At 29.4% G+C, this 23,848-nt stretch overlaps 8 protein-coding genes across 8 annotated transcripts; 6 read left to right on the top strand and 2 right to left on the bottom strand.

Annotated features, from left to right (window-relative positions):
• Nucleotides 1-253: 253 nt before the first annotated feature.
• On the bottom strand, nucleotides 254-1,571 carry T552_01378 (18S rRNA biogenesis protein RCL1). Its single transcript, XM_018369961.1, has 4 exons — nucleotides 1,399-1,571; nucleotides 1,267-1,338; nucleotides 962-1,209; nucleotides 254-918 (listed from the first exon to the last, which is right to left on the bottom strand). Exons 1-4 carry the CDS (start codon nucleotides 1,526-1,528, stop codon nucleotides 292-294), a joined length of 1,077 nt encoding a protein of 358 aa, XP_018226619.1. The 5' UTR covers nucleotides 1,529-1,571; the 3' UTR covers nucleotides 254-291.
• Nucleotides 1,572-2,266: 695 nt separating this feature from the next.
• Nucleotides 2,267-3,752, top strand: T552_01379 (hypothetical protein). Its single transcript, XM_018369962.1, has 6 exons — nucleotides 2,267-2,522; nucleotides 2,584-2,702; nucleotides 2,767-3,121; nucleotides 3,167-3,364; nucleotides 3,410-3,481; nucleotides 3,527-3,752. Exons 1-6 carry the CDS (start codon nucleotides 2,313-2,315, stop codon nucleotides 3,704-3,706), a joined length of 1,134 nt encoding a protein of 377 aa, XP_018226620.1. The 5' UTR covers nucleotides 2,267-2,312; the 3' UTR covers nucleotides 3,707-3,752.
• A 1,314-nt stretch (nucleotides 3,753-5,066) lies between these two features.
• T552_01380 (splicing factor 3B subunit 1) lies at nucleotides 5,067-8,915 on the bottom strand (the record flags this gene model as incomplete). Its single annotated transcript, XM_018369963.1, has 5 exons — nucleotides 8,623-8,915; nucleotides 8,022-8,564; nucleotides 5,655-7,979; nucleotides 5,339-5,608; nucleotides 5,067-5,293 (listed from the first exon to the last, which is right to left on the bottom strand). The coding sequence occupies exons 1-5, from the start codon at nucleotides 8,870-8,872 to the stop codon at nucleotides 5,067-5,069; spliced, it is 3,615 nt and encodes a 1,204-aa protein (XP_018226621.1). The 5' UTR covers nucleotides 8,873-8,915.
• Nucleotides 8,916-9,405: 490 nt separating this feature from the next.
• T552_01381 (hypothetical protein) lies at nucleotides 9,406-10,888 on the top strand. Its single transcript, XM_018369964.1, has 6 exons — nucleotides 9,406-9,643; nucleotides 9,703-9,756; nucleotides 9,799-10,070; nucleotides 10,114-10,189; nucleotides 10,235-10,432; nucleotides 10,478-10,888. Exons 1-6 carry the CDS (start codon nucleotides 9,451-9,453, stop codon nucleotides 10,840-10,842), a joined length of 1,158 nt encoding a protein of 385 aa, XP_018226622.1. The 5' UTR covers nucleotides 9,406-9,450; the 3' UTR covers nucleotides 10,843-10,888.
• Nucleotides 10,889-11,633: 745 nt separating this feature from the next.
• On the top strand, nucleotides 11,634-14,802 carry T552_01382 (hypothetical protein; the record flags this gene model as incomplete). The annotated part of the gene is made up of 2 exons (XM_018369965.1): nucleotides 11,634-11,740; nucleotides 11,783-14,802. The coding sequence occupies exons 1-2, from the start codon at nucleotides 11,686-11,688 to the stop codon at nucleotides 14,800-14,802; spliced, it is 3,075 nt and encodes a 1,024-aa protein (XP_018226623.1). The 5' UTR covers nucleotides 11,634-11,685.
• A 288-nt stretch (nucleotides 14,803-15,090) lies between these two features.
• On the top strand, nucleotides 15,091-16,059 carry T552_01383 (hypothetical protein; the record flags this gene model as incomplete). The annotated part of the gene is made up of 1 exon (XM_018369966.1): nucleotides 15,091-16,059. The coding sequence occupies one exon, from the start codon at nucleotides 15,091-15,093 to the stop codon at nucleotides 16,057-16,059; it is 969 nt and encodes a 322-aa protein (XP_018226624.1).
• A 928-nt stretch (nucleotides 16,060-16,987) lies between these two features.
• T552_01384 (hypothetical protein) lies at nucleotides 16,988-19,906 on the top strand (the record flags this gene model as incomplete). The annotated part of the gene is made up of 8 exons (XM_018369967.1): nucleotides 16,988-17,581; nucleotides 17,629-17,683; nucleotides 17,725-17,804; nucleotides 17,849-18,002; nucleotides 18,042-18,418; nucleotides 18,461-18,564; nucleotides 18,603-19,070; nucleotides 19,114-19,906. 8 exons carry the CDS (start codon nucleotides 16,988-16,990, stop codon nucleotides 19,904-19,906), a joined length of 2,625 nt encoding a protein of 874 aa, XP_018226625.1.
• Nucleotides 19,907-21,476: 1,570 nt separating this feature from the next.
• Nucleotides 21,477-23,843, top strand: T552_01385 (hypothetical protein; the record flags this gene model as incomplete). The annotated part of the gene is made up of 2 exons (XM_018369968.1): nucleotides 21,477-21,531; nucleotides 21,574-23,843. The coding sequence occupies 2 exons, from the start codon at nucleotides 21,477-21,479 to the stop codon at nucleotides 23,841-23,843; spliced, it is 2,325 nt and encodes a 774-aa protein (XP_018226626.1).
• Between the last annotated feature and the right edge of the window lie 5 nt (nucleotides 23,844-23,848).

Below are 23,848 nucleotides of genomic sequence, written 5' to 3' on the forward strand. Positions count from 1 at the left end.
ATTTAATTAATATAAATTTATTTTAATATGTTATGACTTTAAAAATTAATTTTCGAAGTTTTAAAAATAGGTTCCTTTGCCCTATAACGTAACTTAAAATTATTTTAAAGATTTGTTAATTTATATATGATATGCTATTGTTTTTCTTATATTTCTCCTGTTTTATTAAGATAATTAATATTTTTTCAATTATAATGAAAAAATTAGAAGTTTAAATAATATTTTTAGGATAATATAAGAAAAATTACATATTATTTTAATACTATATTATTTAATATCTTTAAATATAAATTAAGTGACCATTTTATTATAATTAGTATATCCTATGCCCTTACAACTTACTATTATTTCATTTCCACTGGGAATAAATCTCATTTCTACATTAAAAAATAATTTAATATCTCTTAAAAATGCTACTAAATGTTCATCAATTTTGCTCCCTATTTTTATACGTCCAACATCTTCCGATCCTAAAACCATTCCAAGAAGAACATATTTACATGCAATGTTATCAACACAACCTCCATTTTGGATTTGAGATAATAAAATTCTAGCACAACTAATACCTATATCTTCAGGAATATCTCCTGCTTCTCCCGACAATTCACTTGTATATAAAGATTCCGTATTTGACTCAGCAACAAGTGATAAAGAAAACCCTGGGGATTTTCCACATTCTCCTCCTTTTCGAACATCTATATATATATATATATCAGGAATAAATCTATTCAATACACTTCTTGCTGATTCAACAAGTCTATTAGCAATGGAAGGAGATACACATGTGGATGAAGCAATTCCACGAATACGTTTTATCCGTCCAGATGATAAAAGATGAATAGTACAAAGTGTCCGAACAGATGGACATGTAATACGAATTTCACCCCCTCCAAGAGGCGAAGAACCCCGTTTTAAAATCTATATAATATAAAAATATATAAAAAAAGCATAATTAACTTACTCGAAGTTCGAGTCCATCATTTATTCCAAATTTACGCATAATAGGAAGAATACCTGTTCGAATGACGTCTACCCCAACATCGTAATTATCAACAGTTAAGCCGGTAAACGTTAAGTCAAATGGTATTTTTGAAAATGGCAAAATGCTCAGTAATGGTAAAAGAAAATATCCTATTGATCTTGATGTTCCGCAATCATATGTAAATTTTCCTCCATGAATTTGACCTGGTTTAAATACAATAATTGTACCTTACAAGTCAGTCTTTAAATAAAACAATGGGATTCGTTTTTTTTTTGATAAAATACCTGTATATGAAATATTAATTTGTGAACCATTTGTAATTGTTTCTAACAAACGAAGAAATGAAATTTCATAATCTATAAGTTTAATGTTAAGCTAAAAGGTTTATTCCAATCAGAATATTAAATCTTACATACCTTGAAGGCCAGGATTTGTATGATCAGAACGGATCTTTTCAATTCGTATCATTTTTTTACTTAATAAAGATAATGTTAATCTTTGTGTGAAATATTCATGGCCTTGAAATCGAAGAATTTGAGTTCCCATATCATTTAAAACAAAAAGCTTAGGATACCATTTAATTTTTTAATATAAACTACTAATTTTTTATTGCTAATATAAAATATCAAGTTCGATAAAAAAATTGTATACTTTTATAAAGTTCTTTTAAGAATTATTGATTTTTTTTTTAAATAAATTGCAATACCAGATAAACATTTTTATTATAATTAATTATAATTACTTATTCCATGTTTAATAGCTATTTTTCAGGAAACATTAATTTAATTAAATTTTAAATTTTCAAATACCATAAAATGTTTTAATAAAAATTTACAATATATTAAATAATATTTCTAATTATAATTATTTTTATATTTTCTTCTTTTGATAGAATATAATGTTGTATTTTTAAGAGTTTATAATTTTAAAAAAAAATGATAATATTTATCTACCTATCTATTTCTTTTTTCACTTCTAATATTTAATTTTTAATAAATTTTTCCCTTCTTACTATTGTTTCTTTTTATTTTAAATCATATTTTCTATTTATATATTATTTTTTTTATATCTAATTAAACTAGAAATCTATTTAATTTAATAAAATTTATAACTTTTGAAAATAGAATATATTTAAATTTTATATTGATAAAGTAAGATTCTTAATAAAATATAAATAACATTGTCTATTTTTCTATTAAACATATTTTTAACTCCCCTTTCGCGAGCAGAATAAAAACGGTAAACTGGATAAAAAACATTGTTCCTATTAAAAATATAAAAAGTAAATAACTGGGAGGTATTTTTGATAGGACAAAGCATCTTAAAGACTATGGGAAATTCAGAAACAGAAGAAAAGCTATTAGATGAAAGCGAGTGTTCAGAAATTAAAGACTTAAAATCAGAAAAGAATCAAGATAATGAGATTGATAGAAAGAAAGATAACATGAAGATGGAAGGGAAAGAGACGGGGGTTTCTATTTATAATGTTGGGGATTTGGTCTTAGCAAAGATTTCAGGTTATCCTTGGTGGCCAGGAATGGTATTTATGCGTTTTATATTATTAAGCAAACTATAACATAAGATTAATATTTATTTATTAGGTTTTTCCAGAAGATATTGCACCTAAAGAGGTTATAGATGCACGGCCAGTGTCAAAAAAACGTAGAAACGGTATGGATGTTCAATATTGGCTTGTAAGATTTTTTCCGGAACCAGAATTGTAAGTACTAGATATTTTGTCTTTTTTTTGAAGGGATTTGTATGTATATTTACAGAGAAATTAGTATATGGGCTTCTAAGAATGATATAAGGCCTTTAACAATGCAGATGGTTGATGATTTTCTTTCAAGAAAAAGTACAAAAAAAGATATACGAAGAAGTTATGAAATTGCAAAAACATGTCCAACGGTTGAGGATTTGCTTGCTCAGCAATCCCTTGAGATGGAAGATGGATTGGAGAAAGATGAAGATGAAGATGAATTTAATGATAATTTAAAAGATGATAACATTGATGATGATGATGATGATGATGATGATGTGATAAAAGGAACGTTAAAACGAAGAATCGATTCTAGAAAAGGTGAAAATAAGAAAAGAAGACACGAAAATGACCAGAATAAAACAAAATTAAATAATAAGGCATTATTTAATATTACTAAAAAAATATATCTAATTAATTGATAGGAAAAGGCGATAACTGGTGATTCTCAAAAGAATTTAAATAAAGTTATGAATGGGAAAGTTAAATCAGAAGAAAATTCTATTAATTCTTCAGAGCAATCATTACAAATAAAATGGGAACAAAAAAGACAGCATGTTTTATTTTTTAGACATAAGTTGCAAAGGATTATGCTTACTAATGAAAGAATTCCCTCTGAGACTGTAAAAATTAATTTATTTATAATAATTTGAACTAAACGTATATAGGACATGTCTATAGTAAATGAACAGTTACAGAAGTTAGAGGCATTTAAGGGAATTGATGCTGAAATTTTAAGAGTAAAGTTTATTTCTTTGGTTTAAGATTGATTGATTTTTATTAAGGCTACAAAAATTGGAAAAGTTTTAAAAAGAATTATCTGCATTACAAATATACCTGGTGATGAAAAGTATTTTATTAAAGAAAGAAGTAGAAAATTGCTCGATTCATGGAAAATTATGCTAGAAAAGCCTAATGATATTGGTGAAGATCAAGAGGAAAAAGCCAGTTCTGAAAGAATATAGATTCTGATTGTCAGCCATTAAATAAGGATATCTAAAACATCTTGGAATTGGAATTTTATTGATAAAATTACTTCTGAGTTATACTTAAGTATAATTAAAAATTGTTTTACGAATATTGAATAAAAATTAACAATTTTTAGAATTTATATTAATAAAATTTTACAAATTAGTTGTATATGACATATCTATGTTCATATATTTCTATATATTATTTAATTTATTTATCTAAGGACATCATTAAAATGTAACTATAAATTTTATTATATTATTTTTTAAAGAATCAATTGACTTTCATTGTTTCTATTTTTAAACCTTAAGGAAGAAATAAATTAGTTTAAATTTCTATAACATTTTTAATTATTTTTTAAAGATTTTAAAATTTTAATGTATTTTATAACAAAAAAAGTAAATTATTTCACGTTTCAGAATATTTAAATATTTGCTAATAAAACTTATTAACAATGTTAAAAATGTTTTTATCTTTCAATTTATTAATTTTATATCTATTTGCTTTATAACATAAATTTATATCCTAGTTACTAGAATAAATATTTAAGCTATTTTGGATTTTAAAACTAAAAATTCAAAAATTTATCTAATAAAATATTTTTACTAATAATGAAAATTTAGTATTAACCTTATTTAAATATTAAAATATATGATACTATCAACATATGTATTAGAATTCTTTAAAAATAATGTTTTCTATTGATACGTATATACCATTTCACTAATGAGCAATGCTTTGATTTTATATCATAATATTTGCATTTATTATATTGTATTAATTATCAAGGTACCTCAATAACTTAAAACAATCATATCTTAAATGAATTTACTTTCTATTAAAAACATTTATTATTTTCAATTATAATGAAACCTTCATTAAGATATCTGAATAAAATAGTCCTTAATTCTGTTTATTCAATATCCTTTTTATAAACTTTTGCAAAATTTCAATTATTTAACGTAAAATATTAATAAATTTAAACATTCATATTATTTTTATAAATTTTAATTAAATAAAAATATAATTTTATATAAAATATTAAATAAAATAAAAAATCTTATACATAAAAAACATTTAAACGCTAATAATTGCCAGTAATTATAATAAAATAGAAACTTAATATTATTAAATTCTCCAAAAAACCATGCTTCTGAATTATATACAATAAATATATCAATTGATAATAAGCCCATCCAAATACTTCATTAAATATTTTGATTCATAGATAATAACATAAATATCTGTTATTTAGATATATAAACGAAATCAACTTATATTTTTTTAAAGGATTAGTCTTTTAAAACAGTTAATAAGATAGAATACCGAAACGTTAATGCAATAATACTTTCTTTATACCCAAACTTGTATTTCATGACGAAAAAAATGACTACATTCATCATCTTCAATATTTGGATAATATGGAACCATTGAATCTGCTTGTTGAACATACATATTATTATAAAGACGCCAATAAACATCACGAACTTTTCTACTTGGATGAAATAAACCCTGCAAAATATACATCATTAATATACCAGGCCCGATAGCAGTTCGAATACCGTCGATAGCGTTGATAACTAACATGTATTAAAATATTTCATAGAAATATTAAAAAAAAATACCGGCATTAATAAGATGAGGGGATTGTTCAAAAATATTTGGCCATACAGTATTTAATAAATGAATCATTGCATCTTCACAACCAAGACCGACAACGCCAAGAGACAGATGAGAAACAGTAGTAGCTGCTGTTTGTCGATGAACCTGATCTCTATCTGTTAATGCATCACATAACAAAGGCACAACTGCATATATATAATCCTTCCCCATTTCACCTATATATTCGAATAAGAAAGAAAGAGATTTCAAAACGCCATTCTGAACATTAAGTTCTATTATATTGTTAACCCTTAGATATCAGAATATACAAATTGTTACCTGGAACTCTGTATTCATTCATTACTGCAGGTAAAACAGTAAAAGGAGCACATGTTTCAGCTACGATAGCAATTGCAACAGTTGTACAAACACGATTTTGTCGCTCTTGAACCTTCAAATTATTAAGCAAAGTAGCTAACACATCCTGTGGACCAATAGCCTTTGCAATAAAACCAAAGGTATTCACAGCTGCTCGACGAATACCTTTTTTATGTGCTTTAAGCATGTCTAAAAGTTCAAAACATATTCTCATCCACTCACGTGCTGAAACAAATTCCGAACCACGATCAGCAATACGACCAACAAGATCAATAGTATTTTCTTGAACTTTCTCATGACGATTACGAAGAATAGGTGTCAATCTAGGCAATAAATCTTTAATTGGAGGTGTCATCGAAGTCATTCCAACAACATTTACAATCGACTTTAAAGCACCAAGAATAGATCCAAGAACTTCAGGATATTCTTCTCCTAAATATTCATAAAGTACCACGCCAAGTTTACCCATAAGTTGTTCTTCTCCACATGTTTTCATGACAACAGCAATACGAGAAATTAAATCTGCAGATTGCTGTCTTACTTTAGCAGACTTGTTATTTAATCTCCATAAAATTGTAGAAACAATCTGCGGAAGATATGGCTTACATCTCATGCCCAGTGCATTAACCACTGTTCCAAAACCATTCAGCATAACAACATCTTCCATAGATTGCTCTTGGAAAGCATACAAAACACCATCAATTAAACGTTCTTCAAGACGTTTATTAATGTCAACAGCGCCCAATCCTGCAATAATTTTTTCAATTGTTTCAACAGCCATTTTCCTATATGGCTCGCTTTCATCCTTTAAATGATCAACAATCTTTTCTATAATTTCTGTAACGCCAACTTTTTGGGCGAGCTCTACAGTTGTTTCAACAACTTGACGATAATTTCTTCTATCAAGAGCCATTCTTCGTACCCAAAAGTTTTTGAAAAATTCAGGCATAACTTCTACTCTTAAATATGTAGAATCTACGCCATCAGTAGCAGCAGATTGACTAACAACTTTCAAAACAATTTTTTTCATCTCTTCATCTGGAGATTGAAACTCTCGTATCAAGATTTTCATAATTTGTGTAGTATAATGATTTGCATATTCCGCATCCATTAATGGAATTATATAGCCAGTTGCTTTTAAAAATGCAGCAAGTCCTTTACCCCTATGTTTTTGAACGCCCTTCCATAGTGGACGCAAGACAATATCAAAAGATTCAAAACCATATGGAGCAGCAGCTTCTGCAAGGGCAGCAATAGCTAAAGCAGTAATAATTCTAACCTTTTGCTGCTCATCCTCTAATCCTCCTCCAATAGCATCTACTAGACTAGTCAAATGAGGTAAAATTGCACAACCCATAAGAATAGCTATTTGTTGAACTATTTTTACGCCAGTATGTCTTGCTTGCCAACTCTTTTTACTACGACAAACGGCTTTCAAAAAAGGAAGTAAAGCAGGAATCCCAAGAGCAGATGCTACTACTGAAAAAGCTCTTGCCGTAGTATTCCGAACATATTCATCAACATGATCAATGTCTGGGCGCATAGTAGAAATCATATGAGCCAACCCAGCTGCCTTCGACAAATTTGAAATAATTTCACGACCTTCTACACGTGCATAATAATCTTCATCAATTAATAAAGGCTCAATAACAACAAGAATCTTGTGAACATATGGACGCACAAGATCATCAAGCTTATATAAAATTCTATCAATAACTTTTACAAGAAGATGCCTTTCCTGATCTTCAAGAGTACGTTCCATTAACAAGGGAAGAATCTGATTAAATAAAGAACCTGCTCCAAACTCTCTTGCTTTATCTGTAATTTGTCGCAAAGCGGATTTCCTCATTGAAGGTGTTCCATTTTTAATTTTAAGTAATAATCGCATAATTTTTCGTTCTTTTAATTCTTCAACAGAAAGCTCAGATTCATCAGTAGAATCCATGAGTTTCCCAAAATACTTCATATCTTCTTGTTTAAAAAATGCAAGATCACCAACACCAGGAATATCAGTTGGTAGTCCAGCATTGAGCTGTTTATTAGCTGCGCTATCTACTTCCTGCATTGTAAAACCACCGTCATTAGAAAATACAGGTGTAGCCACAAGTTTCCTAAGAGGTGTTCGTATAGAAGCATATCCTGGAGGTGGATCAAGAACCTTAAATCCTTTTACAGGTAAAATTTCATCAAGTTCCTCATCAGAAAAATCATAAAAACGCTGGGAAACATCTGTCCCGAATGAAATAGGCATTTGAGGTATCATATTTGGCAAAGGTGTTTGCAAGCCTATATGAAAATTAATTATGTATAAAATAAAAAAAAAAATACCTTGTAAACCAATAGGTGTAATACCAATAATAGGGGTCTGATCCCATCGTGACTGTTTGGGTGTGGGTGCATCAGTTACAGATCCTAAAGCTACAGGAGCAGGTGTTTGATCCCATCTTGATCGTTTCTTAGTAACAGATGTATCCTGAGTATCACTCCAGCTAGATTTACTTGACGCCTCATCAGAAGATGGTTCAGAGGTATCCCAACGTCTTTTTCTAGGCTTCGATTCTTTATCTTCTTTATCATTATCACTTTGAGCTTCTTTTTTCTTAGCAATTGCACGATGAACTCTCTCTTCTTCTCTTTCAAGATCCCTTTCACGCATTATATCAGCAAATGAGCGACCTTTGTCTGAATCTCCGTCTTTTCTATCTTCAGAAAATGCATCATGTCGTGCAGGAGTAAGTATCTGATCAAAACGCCGTTTTTGATAATCTGATTCTCTACTCACAATTTGTCGCTTGCTTCTACTTTTACTAATAGGTTCAGAATCCTCATTAGTGAATTCATTTAAAAGCTGAGCAGGAACTGTGTATTGACCTGTGTAAATTAAATTTATTATTAAGAAAAAATAATTATAGAAATAATTATAACATGCCTACAAGTCTATGTGTCTCTTTTTGAGAATTCTTCTCATCATCATCCATATCAATGGGAATACTGGTGTTGTATTCAATAGAATCCCTATCATTGCTATATAAATTTTCATCATATCCTTTATCAAAATCAATTTTCAATTCTGTTTTTATTTTATCGAAACTAGAATTTTTTGAGGAAAAATAATCATTTTTTTTAGAATCTCTTCCTGATTGAAGGCGAGATACATCTTCAGATTCTGCATCAGACATAATTTTTCCTTGAATCTTTTATTTTCAAATTTTTAAATTTCGGATATTAAAAAAATCCAAAAATTTACGCCAAACCAAATTGTTTCTAAAAAATAACCAAATGTATATTTAAATTAAATAATTTTGATAAAACTTATTATTCTTTTTATAAAATTTTTATTGTAATATCTATAAATGTGATATTTATCATTAAAATTTATTATGACTTTTCTGTATTATAAAAATTTATACTATTTTATATGAAAAATTATTCATAAAATTGCATTTACATTTCAACACTTTAATATTATCTAAATTTTTTGTATTTAAGTCTTTCAAAAAAGTATTATATAATTTAACTAAAAAAATTTAAAAATATCTTTAAAAAAAAATTTTAGGTAAAATAATATTTAATAATATATAATATCTATATATTATATAATTTAACATTTTAACATTTTAAAATCATTAAAAAATTATAAATTACGAATTATTCGATGAAATTTATACACCTTAAAACGTTATAAAAGTATAAAAACATAAAACTTTTAAATAATTTGGATAAAGAAGGCCTTTATTTGTTTAATAAAAACTAAGCTATGTCTCAACGTACAGGATTTCGCCGTTTTGATGCATTTTCAAAAACAATAGAGAATGCACAAATTAAGACTATAAATGGGGGATTTATTACGATATTATCAATTATTGTAATTTTTGTTTTAATATACTTTGAATGGCGTGATTATAGGCAAATTGTTATATTACCAGAACTTACAATAGATCGTAGTAGAGGTAATCTTTTAAAAAATCATATATTCGCATGTTTTCTAATAGTATTTTCTTTTTTTTAGGAGAAAAATTACAAATTAATTTAAATCTAACTTTTCCAAAAATTCCTTGTTCTAGTATATATTACTAATTTATTTTTATATATTAAGGATTACTAGTACTTTCTCTTGATGTTATGGACGTCTCTGGAGAGCTTGAAACGGATGTTTCACACAATGTAGTCAAAAATAGGCTTGACAGCAATGGTATTTTTATTAACTCGACATCTCTTAATACACTTAATTTTCAGCAACCAGCTAAAACACGTCCTCCTGATTATTGTGGTTCTTGTTATGGAGCGAAGGAAGGTTGTTGTAACACATGTCAACAAGTAATAGATGCATATGCCTCAAATAACTGGCCTGTTCCAGATACAAAAGCTTTTGAACAAGTTTTTTTAACTTAAAATTATATTTATTATTAAAGGAAATTAGTGTAAAGAAAAATATAATAACTTGAATGAATTTGATGAAGGATGCAATTTCGTTGGGAGAATAGAAGTTAATAAAGGTATATTTAAGACAAATATTATTGATTTATTATAATTATTAATAGTTGTTGGTAACTTTCATTTTGCTCCTGGACATTCATCGCAAATTATGAGGAATCACATCCATGATATTTATGATTATATGACTGATTCATCGCCTCATGATTTCTCCCATACAATTAATAAGCTTAGTTTTGGTCCTGAAGTTGAAGGAAGAAGTTTACAGAACCCTTTGGATAATGTAAAAAAAGAAACAGACAACCGTTAAGAAACAGAATTATTAATTTAAAGTTACTGATGGTTATTAGCTACTTTAAGATATTCTTATTTTATTAAATGTGTTGCATATCGTTTCGAATATTTATCAAAACCCTCACTGGATACCAATAAATATTCAGTTACTGTCCATGAACGATCAATATCAGGTGATAGCGATCCTAATTATCCTACTCATATAAGCCCCAAAGATGGAATACCTGGTGTATTTTTCTCTTATGACATTAGTCCTATAAAAATTATTGAAAGAGAAACCCGAGGGAATTTTAGTACATTTTTAACAAGTACTGTGATTATTATCAGTGGTGTTCTGACAATTGCGGGAATCGTTGACCGTATTTTATATGAAACAGAACGTCAAATTGAAAAAAAACTAAGAGAAGGAAAATTTTTGTAAATTTACGATTTTTTTAACATTTTATAATAATAATAATGTTATAAATATGGCTTTTAAGAGCATTTTTATGAATATTTTTCTATTAGATCTAGGGCTAAAGTCATTATAATACGGAAGTCTTTGATTTTTTCGCTAGTTTTTATCATGGTAAAGTTATTGCTCACTGTGTCTATTTCTCCTTTTCCTGACGTTTATTCTGGTAACTGGATATTCCTTATCTATTTCTGTATGATCTGTAATTGATGAAAAGCGCATTTTTTATGTTTTTTTCTGCAATTTAAAGTAGTATAAGCGAAAATAGAGAGAAGAATGTGTTTAATGAAACTAAAAGTGCATATCAAACATTATTAATCAAGTATTCTTTGATTAAAAATGAAGATCAAAAAAAGGATTGATTATAAATCAATATTGAAAACAATGCAATGATTAAAGAAAAAAATTAAGAATTAATTATTTGAATGAAGTTATAAATAGGGAAGACTCTGGATTTAAGGATGATAATATAGTATTAAAAGTAGTAAAAGTTTGAAATGAATTGAAATAAATGTTAAAAGTCGATAAAATAAAATGTAATTTACATATTATTTTATAAAAAATAATTCAATAGGATGAGAAGAAATATAGAAAAAGGCAAGAAAGATTATTTAAATTTATAATCAAGATTTGTAATGGTTTTTATTTTTAATAGTTTTTCCTATTTTCTAGGGTTTATAGAAATCGTGAAATTTATCCCGTCTAAATAAAATCTATTCATGAAATAACTATCAAGCTTAATAAAGGACCCAATTTAGAAGCATATTGTTAATATTTATGCTATATATTGGGATCCAGAAATAATACAAGATGTTTTTTTCCATAATTAATAAAATTATAGTTCTAGGAATATTAATTTTAATTGGTAATTATATTTTGGATTATTTTTATTTTTAACTATTTATAGTTCCTACTTATGGCAATCAAAGTACACATTTGAAAACTAGAGATTCTAAAGTAAGCGTAGAAAATACGCCGTTTAAGGATTTTGTTGTTGAGGATGAAGATATCATTGCTTATATTTCGAAAGAAGATTATAAAGATAAAGATAAATGCGAAGCAATGCTTAATGAATATTGTGAAGAATTGAAAGGAATAGATTCAGAATTAAATAAAGTTCATAGTAAAGTTAAAGAAATTTGTAATAATGTAAAACAAAAATGCACAGATACGAAAGCAAAGATTCAAAAAAAAGTCGATGAAGCTCCAGATTTAGTCGTTAAGTATGTGCAAATAGACATCTCTTATAAAGAATGCGATCAATATTATCAAACATGTATGTTTTATGAAACTACAAAAGAGCCATATGTTTTAGATTTCTGCAATATCCTTAGATATTTATGTTATTTTTTCAGGAATACAGAGATGAGAAATGAAGTCATTCTTAGAGCTTTTCCTACTAGTATTATTGAATCTAAAGATTTCCAGGAAAAAAAGCAGGAAATTTGTCCAACATTGATTAAAAAGGGTGATGATCTAGCCTCATTATGCCTTAAAGATATTTCACTTGAAAATTTCAATAAAAGTATTGATGGGTTTTGCAATTCTTTAAAAGATCTCATTAATGATAATAAAAAAGAAGAAGTATGTCATGAAAAACTCGGAATATATCCTCTTCTCAAAGAGAGATGTAAAGAGAAAAACGAGAAATTGAAGAAACTATGCGAGGGAGAGAATATTACATATAGGCCTCCAGTTAAAAATTTTAATCCGATTGAGCAGGAAATGGCATTGTTAGAGGAGATTGATCTGGAAAATCTTTATAAAGAAGGAAGAAATAGAGGGCTAATTCTTGGAGCTTTAGAAAAAACGTTGGATGACATGTTAACCTTTTTGTCTCGGAGTATTAGCCCTGATGATATGGAAAAAAAATGCAATAACATACTAAATACTAAGTGTACTTATCTTAAAACTATAAGTTCTGAATTTAAAGAATTATGTGAAAAAAATAAATATCAAGAAAAATGTAAAGATATATCAAAAGCAACGAATAGGTGTACAAAGCTTAGAATAAGACTTTATCTAGATGGAACTTCTACAAAATTTGAAAATAAAACGGGATTATTGTCTTATGATGAGCTTTCGACATCATTTAGCGAGAATGAATGTTTAGAGGTTATCTCGGAATGTACGTATATTAAAGGATTATGCCAACCTGATATACTTATCGAATGCCAAAATCTAATGATTGCATGTCATAAAAAGAAACAAGATCTACTATTCATTAAATTAATTGGAAGTGAGTTGTACAAACTTAATAAATTAGAATCGAATGATGAAAGATTTAATAAATGCCAAAGAATAGTATTGGAAAAGTGCGCTACACTTGAAAATAATAATGTTGATATTTTTTTGAGATGCCTTCGGCCAAAGGAGATATGTCTTAGATTTGAAAAAATTATTTCGTCTCAATTGAAAGATCTAGAACAAGTTTTGAATGAAGTACGGGATTCTCCTAATGAAAAGGACTGCATTAAATTGAAAGAGGATTGTGAAGGTATTTTGAAAGATTTAGGTTTAAATAATGGGAAATGCGTTACATTGAAAGAGCGATGTGAATATTTTAAAGTTACAAAAGAACTGAAATGTGTGTTTTTCAAAGAAAAAAGTGATGCATTAGCGGATAATCAAAAATGTATGAAAGCTTTGAGGAATAAATGCCATAAATTATTTAGAAAAAGAAATAATATATATCATGTTTCATGCGCTTTACCAGAAGAAACATGTAGATTTATGGTTTCGGAAGCTAAGAATCATTGCAATATTTTTAAAAAGAACATGGAAAAACATGGAATTATTAATAAAACTAAAGATTCAAATGAAACATTGGTTGAAGAAACCTGCATGGTATGGGATCCATATTGTGATCAACTTATGGAGAATTGTCCAGAGACGTTAAAAAATAATTCCAGTAGCGCTGATGGGAAAGGAGTCTGTTTACAACTGAAAGAGAACTGCGAGCCATTCTGGAAGAAAAAACAATTGGAGGATGGGCTGACTCATGAGTTGAAAGGCACTTTAAACGAGAAAGAAAAATGTAAAGAAGCATTAGGAGAGCGTTGCGCTGAGTTGAAAAAGAATGAAAGATTCGGAACTCTGCTTAATAAATGTGAAGATAAAACTTTCGAAGAACTTTGCAAAAAATTGGTTGAAAAAGTACAGAAGATATGCCCTACTTTAAAAATCGAACTGGATAAAGCGAAAAAAGAATTGAATGATAAGAAAGATGAATACGAAAAGGCCAAACAGGTGGCAAAAGAATCTAGGAAGAAAGCTAACTTATTGCTATTGATACCTCGACAAACTGTAATGCCAAGTGCGCAGAATAGCAGTGGTTCTGTACCAGCACAGCCACCACTAGCACCTCCAGCAGCACCAGAAGCACCAGCAGCAGGATCATCTTCTACATCAAGTGGAACACCAAACGCAGCAGATGGAACGAAAGGGAATACAAAACTTGGACTTGTTAAAAGAGCGTATGTAGCTGGAGGAGTATCAGAAGCAGAGGTAAAGGCATTTGATGACACGGCAATAGCAATGGAGTTGTATTTGGAATTGAAAGAAGAATGTAAAGCTTTAGAATTAGATTGCGGTTTTAGAAAGGATTGCCCGAATTCTAAAGAAGTTTGCGGAGAAATAGACACGTTATGCGAAGAAATAAAACCATTAGAAGTTACGCCTTGTCATGCAGGGACAATAATAAAAGAAACAATGACAAAATTGCAAACGACGGATATATGGGTGACGAGTACGTCGATAGTGACGTCAACAGTCACGTCGACCTCAATGCGCAGGTGCCAACCTACAGAATGTATCACTGATAAAGGAGGAAAAGAAGAAGTAAAACCAAATGATGGGATGAAAATAAGAGTTCCTGATATGATTAAAATAATGTTGTTGGGAGTGATTGTTATGGGGATGATGTAAAATGAATGAAAAAAATGTTAATAGATTGAAAATGTGCATATATCTATTGTTTATATATAATAGAAATCTAAATGAATGAAATGAAGTTTTAATTATTTTAACATACAATCTTAATTCGAGACTATACTTTATTTGGTAAAGTTTAGACTTATCGCAGAGCTAGTAAAGCTTATGATTAATGATAAGAACAAGTCCAAGTTGTAAAAAATCATTTTAGAATAACTTTTCACTCACCTGCCTACATCCAACTTAGAAACTACCCACTAAACTCCCTACAAAGAGGTGGAAATGGAACGGCCGGTTAAGAAGCAACAACAAGTGGCACAAGTAGCACAAGATGAGATTAAGGAGGAACACCTTTTGGCTTTCATTGCAAAGGAGAAATATGAAGATGAACAACAATGCAAAACAGAACTCGAGAAATATTGTAAAGAGTTGAAGGAAGCAGATGAGAATTTCAAAGTGAATGAGAAAGTTAAAGAAATTTGTGGTAAAAAAGAAGAGGAAAGATGCACAGGCCTGAAAGCCAAAGTTAAAGATGAATTGGGAGATTTTGATACGGATCTTGAAGCATCGGTAGATGACATAAAAGATGAAGTTTGTGAAAAATATGAAGAAAAATGTATACTTTTAGAAGAGGCGGGTGATGATGATCTTAAGAAGAACTCTGTCAAGTTGAGGGAAGGATGCTACAAATTGAAGCGTGAAAAGGTGGTAGAGGAGCTCCTTTTCAGGACGCTCGGAGGGGATGCTAATGAAGTGAATAAATGTAAAGGAAAGATGAAAGATGTTTGCCCAGTGTTAAGCCGAGAAAGCGACGAGCTGATGTCTTTGTGTCTTAATCCGACTAAAACGTGCAAAACTATGGAAAGTAAATTAAAGGATGTTTGCAAGACTTTAAAAAAAGAATTGGATCAGAAAAATTTAGAAAAAGATTTCCATAAAAAACTTGAGAAATGTCATTTTTACGAACAAGCGTCTACTGATGCTAAATGTCAGGACTTTGAGAAGAAATGCAAGGAAAAAAATATTAGATATGAAGCGCCGGAATCTGATCTTAGTCCAGTGAAGTCGAAGGCATCGTTCTTGAGAAGTATTGGGTTGGATGATGTCCATAAAAGCGCAGAAAAAGATGATATTATTATTGGAAAAAAAGGAGTGGATGTACCAAGGAGGCTGGGTACAGATTTTCTGCAAGATCTCTTGCTAGCATTGAGCCAAGATGAGAATGTAAATGAATCAAGAATTGAAAGATGAACTTTTTATAATTTTAGTTCGCCATTTTAATTAGTAATTTAGCTTTATCAGGCAAAGTTTAAGTTTATCGAGAGGTAGTAAAGATTATGATAAGAACAAGTCTAAGTTTTCGTAGAGGAATAAGTGGACTATATTGTTTATTTTTAAAAAGCTACTAAACTTTATAATGAAAAAATTAATAAAATCTATTGTTTATCAAAAAAACCAATAAAATCTCTGATCATTATAAAAGAATTAATAAACTCTAAGTTTATTGCAAAAAAACAACTAAACTTTATGATTATCTTAAAAAAATTAATAAATTTGTTTATCGGAAATTAGTCTGTCGTTAGGGAGAGGCTAGTGGAGATTTGATAAGAGTAAATTGGAAGGAGTTTGATTGGAGATTAAAAGGACGGTTCAATTTAAAAGTATTTTAAAAGTATTTTTATTAAAAGTAACAAATTGGATAATGTTGAATTGATTTTTCATTAATTAGAACAAAAGACCAAAATTTAAAGATGTTTTTACTAAAAGTAAAATCAAATCAATTTTTATTTAAAAATAATAAATTAAAATGAAATTTAAAAAATTTTGTTAAAAACAGTAGATAATATCAAAATTTAAAGAGGGTTTTTATTTAAAATAAAATATTAAATTAGTTTTAAAGAATGTTTTATTAAAAATAACAGGGTTAATGGAGACGAATTGATTTTTATTAATAAAAAAGAGAGAAAAAACTAGATAGGGTTTTATTAAAGATAATAGATTAGATGAAAATAAATTGATCATTTATTAGTAAAAACAAGGGGACAGATTAGAGGGTCTTGTTGAAGATAGGGTTAGGATTAAGTAAGCTAAATTAATTTAATACTAGTTAAACTTTAAAAAAGTTAAGAATTTCTAATAGAAAGTTAAGATAAATAGTTTTTTTTTTTAACATTTCATCATGATTTTTAAGATACTCATTACTTTTTTCTTATATTGGATATATTTAGTTAGAGTAAGATGTGAAACGGTGCCAGTAGACTTTGAGAATAATGATTATTATCATTTTCATTTCTCAGAAGATGTTGATATTGAAGAGTTTTCGCGGGCGATAGGATTCAAATATCATATGAAAGTAGATCATCTGGATAACCACCATATATTTTTTATAGAAAAGGGTGTTTTAGAAGACGAAATTAAAGAAAAAATTGAGAATTATTTCGGTTTAGAAAAAGGAAGAAATGCAATAAATGGGTTTAATAGTGACAAGCTTTTTTATTATGAGAAACAGAAATTGGTCAAGCAAGAAAACAGGGGTGCGATAAGAGACGATATATATTTTGATAACCAAGATCTTTATAATGATGAAGTTGTCAATAATGTTGTAAAAGATCCGACGGGAGATGATCAGGCGGTAAATTCAACGGAAGAACAGGCGGTAAATTCAACGGAAGATCAGGCAGAAAACCCGACGGAAGATCTAACACAGAAGTTAAAGGAAATTAAAAAACAATTAAATATAACTGACCCTTGTTTTGATAAACAATGGTATTTGGTATAGCTTATTCTTTTTTTTTCATTAAAATCTGATTTTTTAATTAGTTTAATACGGAAAAACCTGGTGTAGATATAAATGTTACAGGTGTATGGTTACAAGGTTTGATATTTGTGTTGTTGATTGCCTTTTAATGATTTTAGGGATAACGGGAAAAAATGTAACAGTTGCCATTGCAGATAATGGCATAGATTATTGTAACCAGGATTTGGCTCCAAATTATGTTTGAAAAACTATTATAAAATCACTATTTTAACCTTTTTTCAGAATTCCGAGGGTTCATATAATTTTCATGCTGGAAATTCCGACCCAAAACCTGAGAAGCCTGATGAAAGTCATGGTACTAAATGCGCAGGAGAAGTGGCGGCCGCCAGGAATGATCTTTGTGGGCTTGGTGTTGCATATGAATCTAAGATTTCAGGTATTTTTCTTTAATTGCTACCAATCTAATATTGCTAAGGATTACGATTTATGACTTCTCCTTATGCGCTTCTTCTTGAGGGAGAAGCTCTTAAATATGAACCGAATCTTAATCATATTTATTCTTGTAGCTGGGGACCTCCTGATTATGGATATGTAGCTATGCCAATGATGCCTACTACTTATTCTGCAATTATTAAAGGGATAAAAGAAGGAAGGAACGGTCTTGGCTCTATATATGTTTTTGGAAGCGGAAATGGTGGATTATTGGATGATTGTAATTACGATGGATATGCAAATAGTCCATATACTGTTACTATCGCTGCTATAGATGCAGAAGATAAAAAATTTGATACTTCAGAGTCATGTCCTTGCATTTTGGCTTCTACATATTCTGGCGGAGAAAATGGATCTATTGTAATCTTTTCTTTTTTTTTTATAATAAATTTATCGTTTTAGTATACTACGGATCTTGGTAAGACAAATTGCACTACTCAACATTCTGGAACTTCTGCTTCTACAGCGATTGCTGCGGGTATTATTGCTCTTGTTCTTTCAGTGAAGTAAGAATATCATTAAAATTATTTAACTAAAAGATTAGTCCTAATCTTACATGGCGTGATGTTCAAGCTTTGATTGTGGAAACAGCTGTTCCATTTAGATTGAAGTATTATGATTGGGATGAACTTCCTTCTAAACGTTATTATAATAATTATTTTGGTTATGGAAAACTAGATGCATATAGAATGGTCGAAAGAGCAAGAACATTTGAAACATTAAATGCTCAGACAATGTTTTCAACTCGACTAATACAAGTTAATATGAAATTTCCTGAACCCAGTAGACGTATCAAGAGCAGTTTTTATATTCATCGTGGATATCCTGAGCATTATAACTTTAAAAATTTGGAATATGTTGGTGTTTCATTTTATTATCGACACCGAACAAGAGGTTATCTGCAGTTTAAAATTACCAGTCCATCTGGAGTTACTTCACTATTAGCACGTGTACGTATTCGTGATAATGAAAGTGGCTATTTTTCTTGGATTTTTACGACTGTAAAGCATTGGTATTTTGTTTCATTTTATAAAATAATAACTAATGATTTTTAGGGGAGAACCCATTGTAGGTACCTGGACTATCGATGTTACAGATAAAAATAACTGGAATGAACAAGGTTATATTTTTAATTGGCAACTTCATTTTTTCGGAGAGTCTATTAATTCAAGTAAAGCACTACCTCCTCCATATCCTTTTGTGCATAAACAACCAACTACTATGCCTCCGCCAGAACCAACTACTACGCTTCCATCAGATCTAGATGCTAACCCTCAACCTCAACCAGATCCTGGGTCTCCGCCTTCATCAGATCCTGAGTCTCCGCCTTCATCAGATCCTGAGTCTCCGCCTTCATCAGATCCTGGGTCTCCGCCTTCATCAGATCCTGAGTCTCCGCCTTCATCAGAACCTGGGTATCAACCTCCATCAGAACCTCCGCCTCAGCCTCCATTAGATCCTCGGCCTCCATCAAAACCAGATCCTAACCCTCCATCAGATCCTAGCTCTCAGCAAGATCCAGATACTTCGCTTTCATCAAATCCAACTTCTACATCTTCATCAGAACCACCACCACCGCCACCACCACCTGCACCTGCACCACCTGCACCTGCACCACCTCCACCACCTGCACCTGCACCACCTCCACCACCGCCGCCACCACCACCTCGGCCGGAACCAGAACCAGAACCAGAACCAGAACCAGAACCAGAACCAGAACCAGAACCAGAACCAGAACCAGAACCAGAACCAGAACCAGAGCCACGCCAGAGCCACCTGCACCTCCACCTCCACTTCCACCTGCACCTGCACCACCTCGACCACCGGAACAAAAACCAACATCAATAACTTTATCTACATCTACGACTTCATCGAGCAAAACTAAAATATCAACCACTCGAAAAGCTTCATCTACTAAAACTTCATCTACTACAAAAACTTCTACACGGCCGTCTTCTACTGAGGGTGTTTCTACTGGATCAAGTGCTTCTCATCTTTCATTCTTCGAAAAAAGGCATTTGTTACTTCAGATGATATTATTGTTATTCTTCTTATTTTTGGGTTACTCTTTTTAACCTATAGGATTTTTAAGAAAACAGACATCTCAGTGATAGACTTTCTATAATTGAAGCACTTAATGATGATTCTGATCCAAATATATCTTAAGAAATTGAAAAAGCTGCTATGTTGAAAAAAAACCGTTAATTCATTCAATATTAGTGATACTGCCGATTTTGATCTACATGAACAACGTACTCTTTATATTTTAATAATTAATTTTAATTCTATTTATGTATATATTTTTCTAATATATTTATGTATTATATTACTTCACCTATCATTCATCTTATGTTTTCTTATTCCAACTTTAATATTATATCTTAACATTAAGAACATAGGAAAGTTGAAATTGCTTAGAAAATGGCTTAATCAGTTAGCATATTTTATTTTCTTGAATTATTTTCAAAGAATGCACTCGAAGGTATTATATTTATTAGTATATTTTATAGAGGTTTTTTTCTGATAAAAAAGGTGGTAATCATTGTATCAGGGCCTTCTGAGCATATTTTAACTAAATATGAACTTTATTTATAAAGTTCTAGTTATATGACAATTATTTATCTTGAAAGAGCAGAATTGAAGCTAATTCTTTGTTAAGGAATGTTAGCTAATGGTATTGCATCAAGTGGAGAGATAACATAAAATAAAAGAATAAAAGGATCTAACAACCTTTTATTAATATCTTAAAAATAGTAGAGATGTAGAAAATTATCAGGGATTTTCTGATGGTATTTTGGGTCTTTTATTAATCTAAGCTTTAGAAAGCAGTCAGAAAAAATAAGCATTTCCGGAAAATTAAAGTAATATAAGAAAAAATAGAGAAAAGAATGTGTTCAATTAAACTAAAAGTACATGTCAAGCATCATTAGTCGAGTATTCTTTAATTAAAACTAAAGATCAGAAGAAGTATTGATTATAAATCAATATTGAAAACAATGCAGTGATTAAAGAAAAAAATTAAGAATTAATTATTTGAATGAAGTAAAGTTAAAAATAATGAAGATATTGGATTTAAGAATAATAATATAGTATTAAAAGTAGTAAAAGTTCGAAATGAATTAAAATAAATGTTAAAAGTCGGTAAATAAAATCTAATATATATATTATTTTATAAAAAACAATTGAATGGGATGAGAAAAAATATAGAAAAAAACAAGAAAAATCATTTAAATTTATAATCAATATTTGTAATAATTTTTATTATTAATAGTTTTTCCTAATTTTTTAGGGTTTAATAGAAACTGCGAGATTAATCTTAACCTTTTCATGAAATAACTATCAAGCTTAATAAAGGACCCAATTTAGAAGCATATTTTTAATATTTATGCTATATATTTGGATCCAGAAATAATGCAAGATGTTTTTTTCCATAATTAATAAAATTATAGTTCTAGGAATATTAATTTTAATTGGTGATTATATTTTGGATTATTTTTATTTTTAACTATTTATAGTTCCTACTTATAGCAATCAAAACACACATTTGAAAGCTAGAGATCCTCAAGTAAGCGCAAAAATTGCGCCGTTTAGGGATTTTGTTGCTGGGAATGAAGATATCTTTGCTTATATTTTGAAAGAAGATTATCAAGAAGATGAAGGGAAATGCAAATCAAAGCTTAATGAATATTGTGAAGAATTGAAAGGAATAGATCCAGGATTAGATAAAGTTTATAGTAAAGTTAAAGAAATCTGTAATAATATAGAACAAAAATGCAAAGACATAAAAGCAAAGATTGAAAAAAAAATAGATGAAATTGGAAAATTAATCATTATTTTGGCTACTAAAAGCATCTTTTATGAAGAATGCAATAAATATTTTGATACATGTATGTTTTTTGAACCTACAAAAAATCAGCAGGTCATAGATTTCTGCATTTTCTTTCGAGATACTTGTTATTTACACAAGCAAAAAGAGATGAGAAACGAAGTTTTTCTTAGAGCTCTTGGTGCTGATATTACTAAATCTAAAGATTTCCAGGAAAAAAAGCAGGAAATTTGTCCAACATTGATTAAAAAGGGTGATGATCTAGCCTCATTATGTCTTGAAAATATTTCATTTGAAGATTTCAATAATGATATTGATCGTTTTTGCGGTTCTTTAAGCGATCTTATTGATAATGGTAGAAAAGAAGAAATATGTTATGAAAAACTCGGAATATATTCTCCTCTCAAAGAGAGATGTGAAGAGAAAAAGAGCGGATTGAAAAAACTATGCGAGGGAAAGGGTATTATATATAGTCCTCCAATTAAAGGTTTTAATCCAATTGAGCGGGAAATGACATTGTTAGAGAAGATTGGTCTGGAAAATCTTTATAAAGAAGGAAGAAATAGAGGACTAATTCTTGGAACTTTAGAAAAAACGTTGGATGACATGTTAATCCGTTTATCTTCGAATATTAAAGCTAATAATATGGAAAACAAATGCAAGAAACTACTAGATACTAACTGTAGTTATCTTAGAACTATAAGTTCTGAATTTAAAGAATTATGTGAAAAAAATAACAAAGAAGAAAAATGTAGAGATATATCAGAAATAACGGATAGGTGTAAAAATCTTAAAACGAAACTTTATCAAGATGGGACTTTTGTAGAAATTAAAGGTGGAGTAAAATCGCAAATTTTGTATCAAGATGGGTTTTTAACATCATTTACCGAAAATGAATGTTTAGAGGTTATCTCAGAATGTACTTATATTAAAAGATCATGCAATCCTGATATGAATACTGAATGCCAAAATCTAAGGCTGGCATGTTATAAAAAGAAAGAAGATCAACTTTTCATTAAATTAGTTGGAAGACAGTTGCACAAACTTAATATATCAGAATCGAATGATGAAGGGCTTAAGGAATGCCAAAAAATAGTATTGGAAAAGTGCTCTACACTTAATAATAATAATATTGAGATTTTTTTGAGATGCCTTCGGCCAAAGGATATATGTCTTAGATTTGAAAAAATTATTTCGTCTCAATTGAAAGATCTAGAAAAAGCTTTGAATGCAGTAGGGGATTCTCCTAAAGAAAAGGACTGCATTGAATTGAAAAAGGATTGTGAAGGTATTTTAAAAGATTTAGGATTAAATGATGAGAAATGCGTTAAATTGAAAGAGCGTTGTGAATATTTTAGAGTTACAAAAAAACTGAAATATGCGTTTTTGAAAGAAGAAAGTGATGCATTAGCGGATAATCAAAAATGCATGAAAGCCTTGAAGGATAAATGTGATAAATTATCTGAAAAAGAGAAGAATTTATATCATGTTTCATGCAATTCACTAGAAGAAACATGCAAATTTATGGTTTCAGAAGCTATGAATCATTGCGATATTTTAAAAAATAACATGCAAGAACATGAAATTCTGGATAAAATTAAAGGTTCAAATCAAACATTGGTTAAAAAACTCTGTACAACATGGGGTTCATATTGTCGCCAACTTATGGAGAATTGCCCGGACACGTTAAAAAAAGGTTCCAATAGCCATGATGAAAAAGGAGTCTGTTTACAATTGAAAGATAATTGCAAGTCATTCTGGGTTGAAAAGAAAGTGGATGGTAAACCAGCAAAAGAAGAAGAAAAGAAAGTGGATGGTAAACCAGCAAAAGAAGAAGAAAAGAAAGTGGAGGATAAACCATCAAAAGAAGAAGTGAAACCTAATGAGGGGATGAAAATAAGAATTCCTGATATGATTAAAATAATGTTGTTGGGAGTGATTGTTATGGGGATGATGTAAAATGA

The sequence above is a fragment of the Pneumocystis carinii genome (assembly GCF_001477545.1).
Source record: "Pneumocystis carinii B80 chromosome Unknown supercont1.5, whole genome shotgun sequence".
Taxonomy (NCBI): Eukaryota; Fungi; Ascomycota; class Pneumocystomycetes; order Pneumocystales; family Pneumocystaceae; genus Pneumocystis; species Pneumocystis carinii.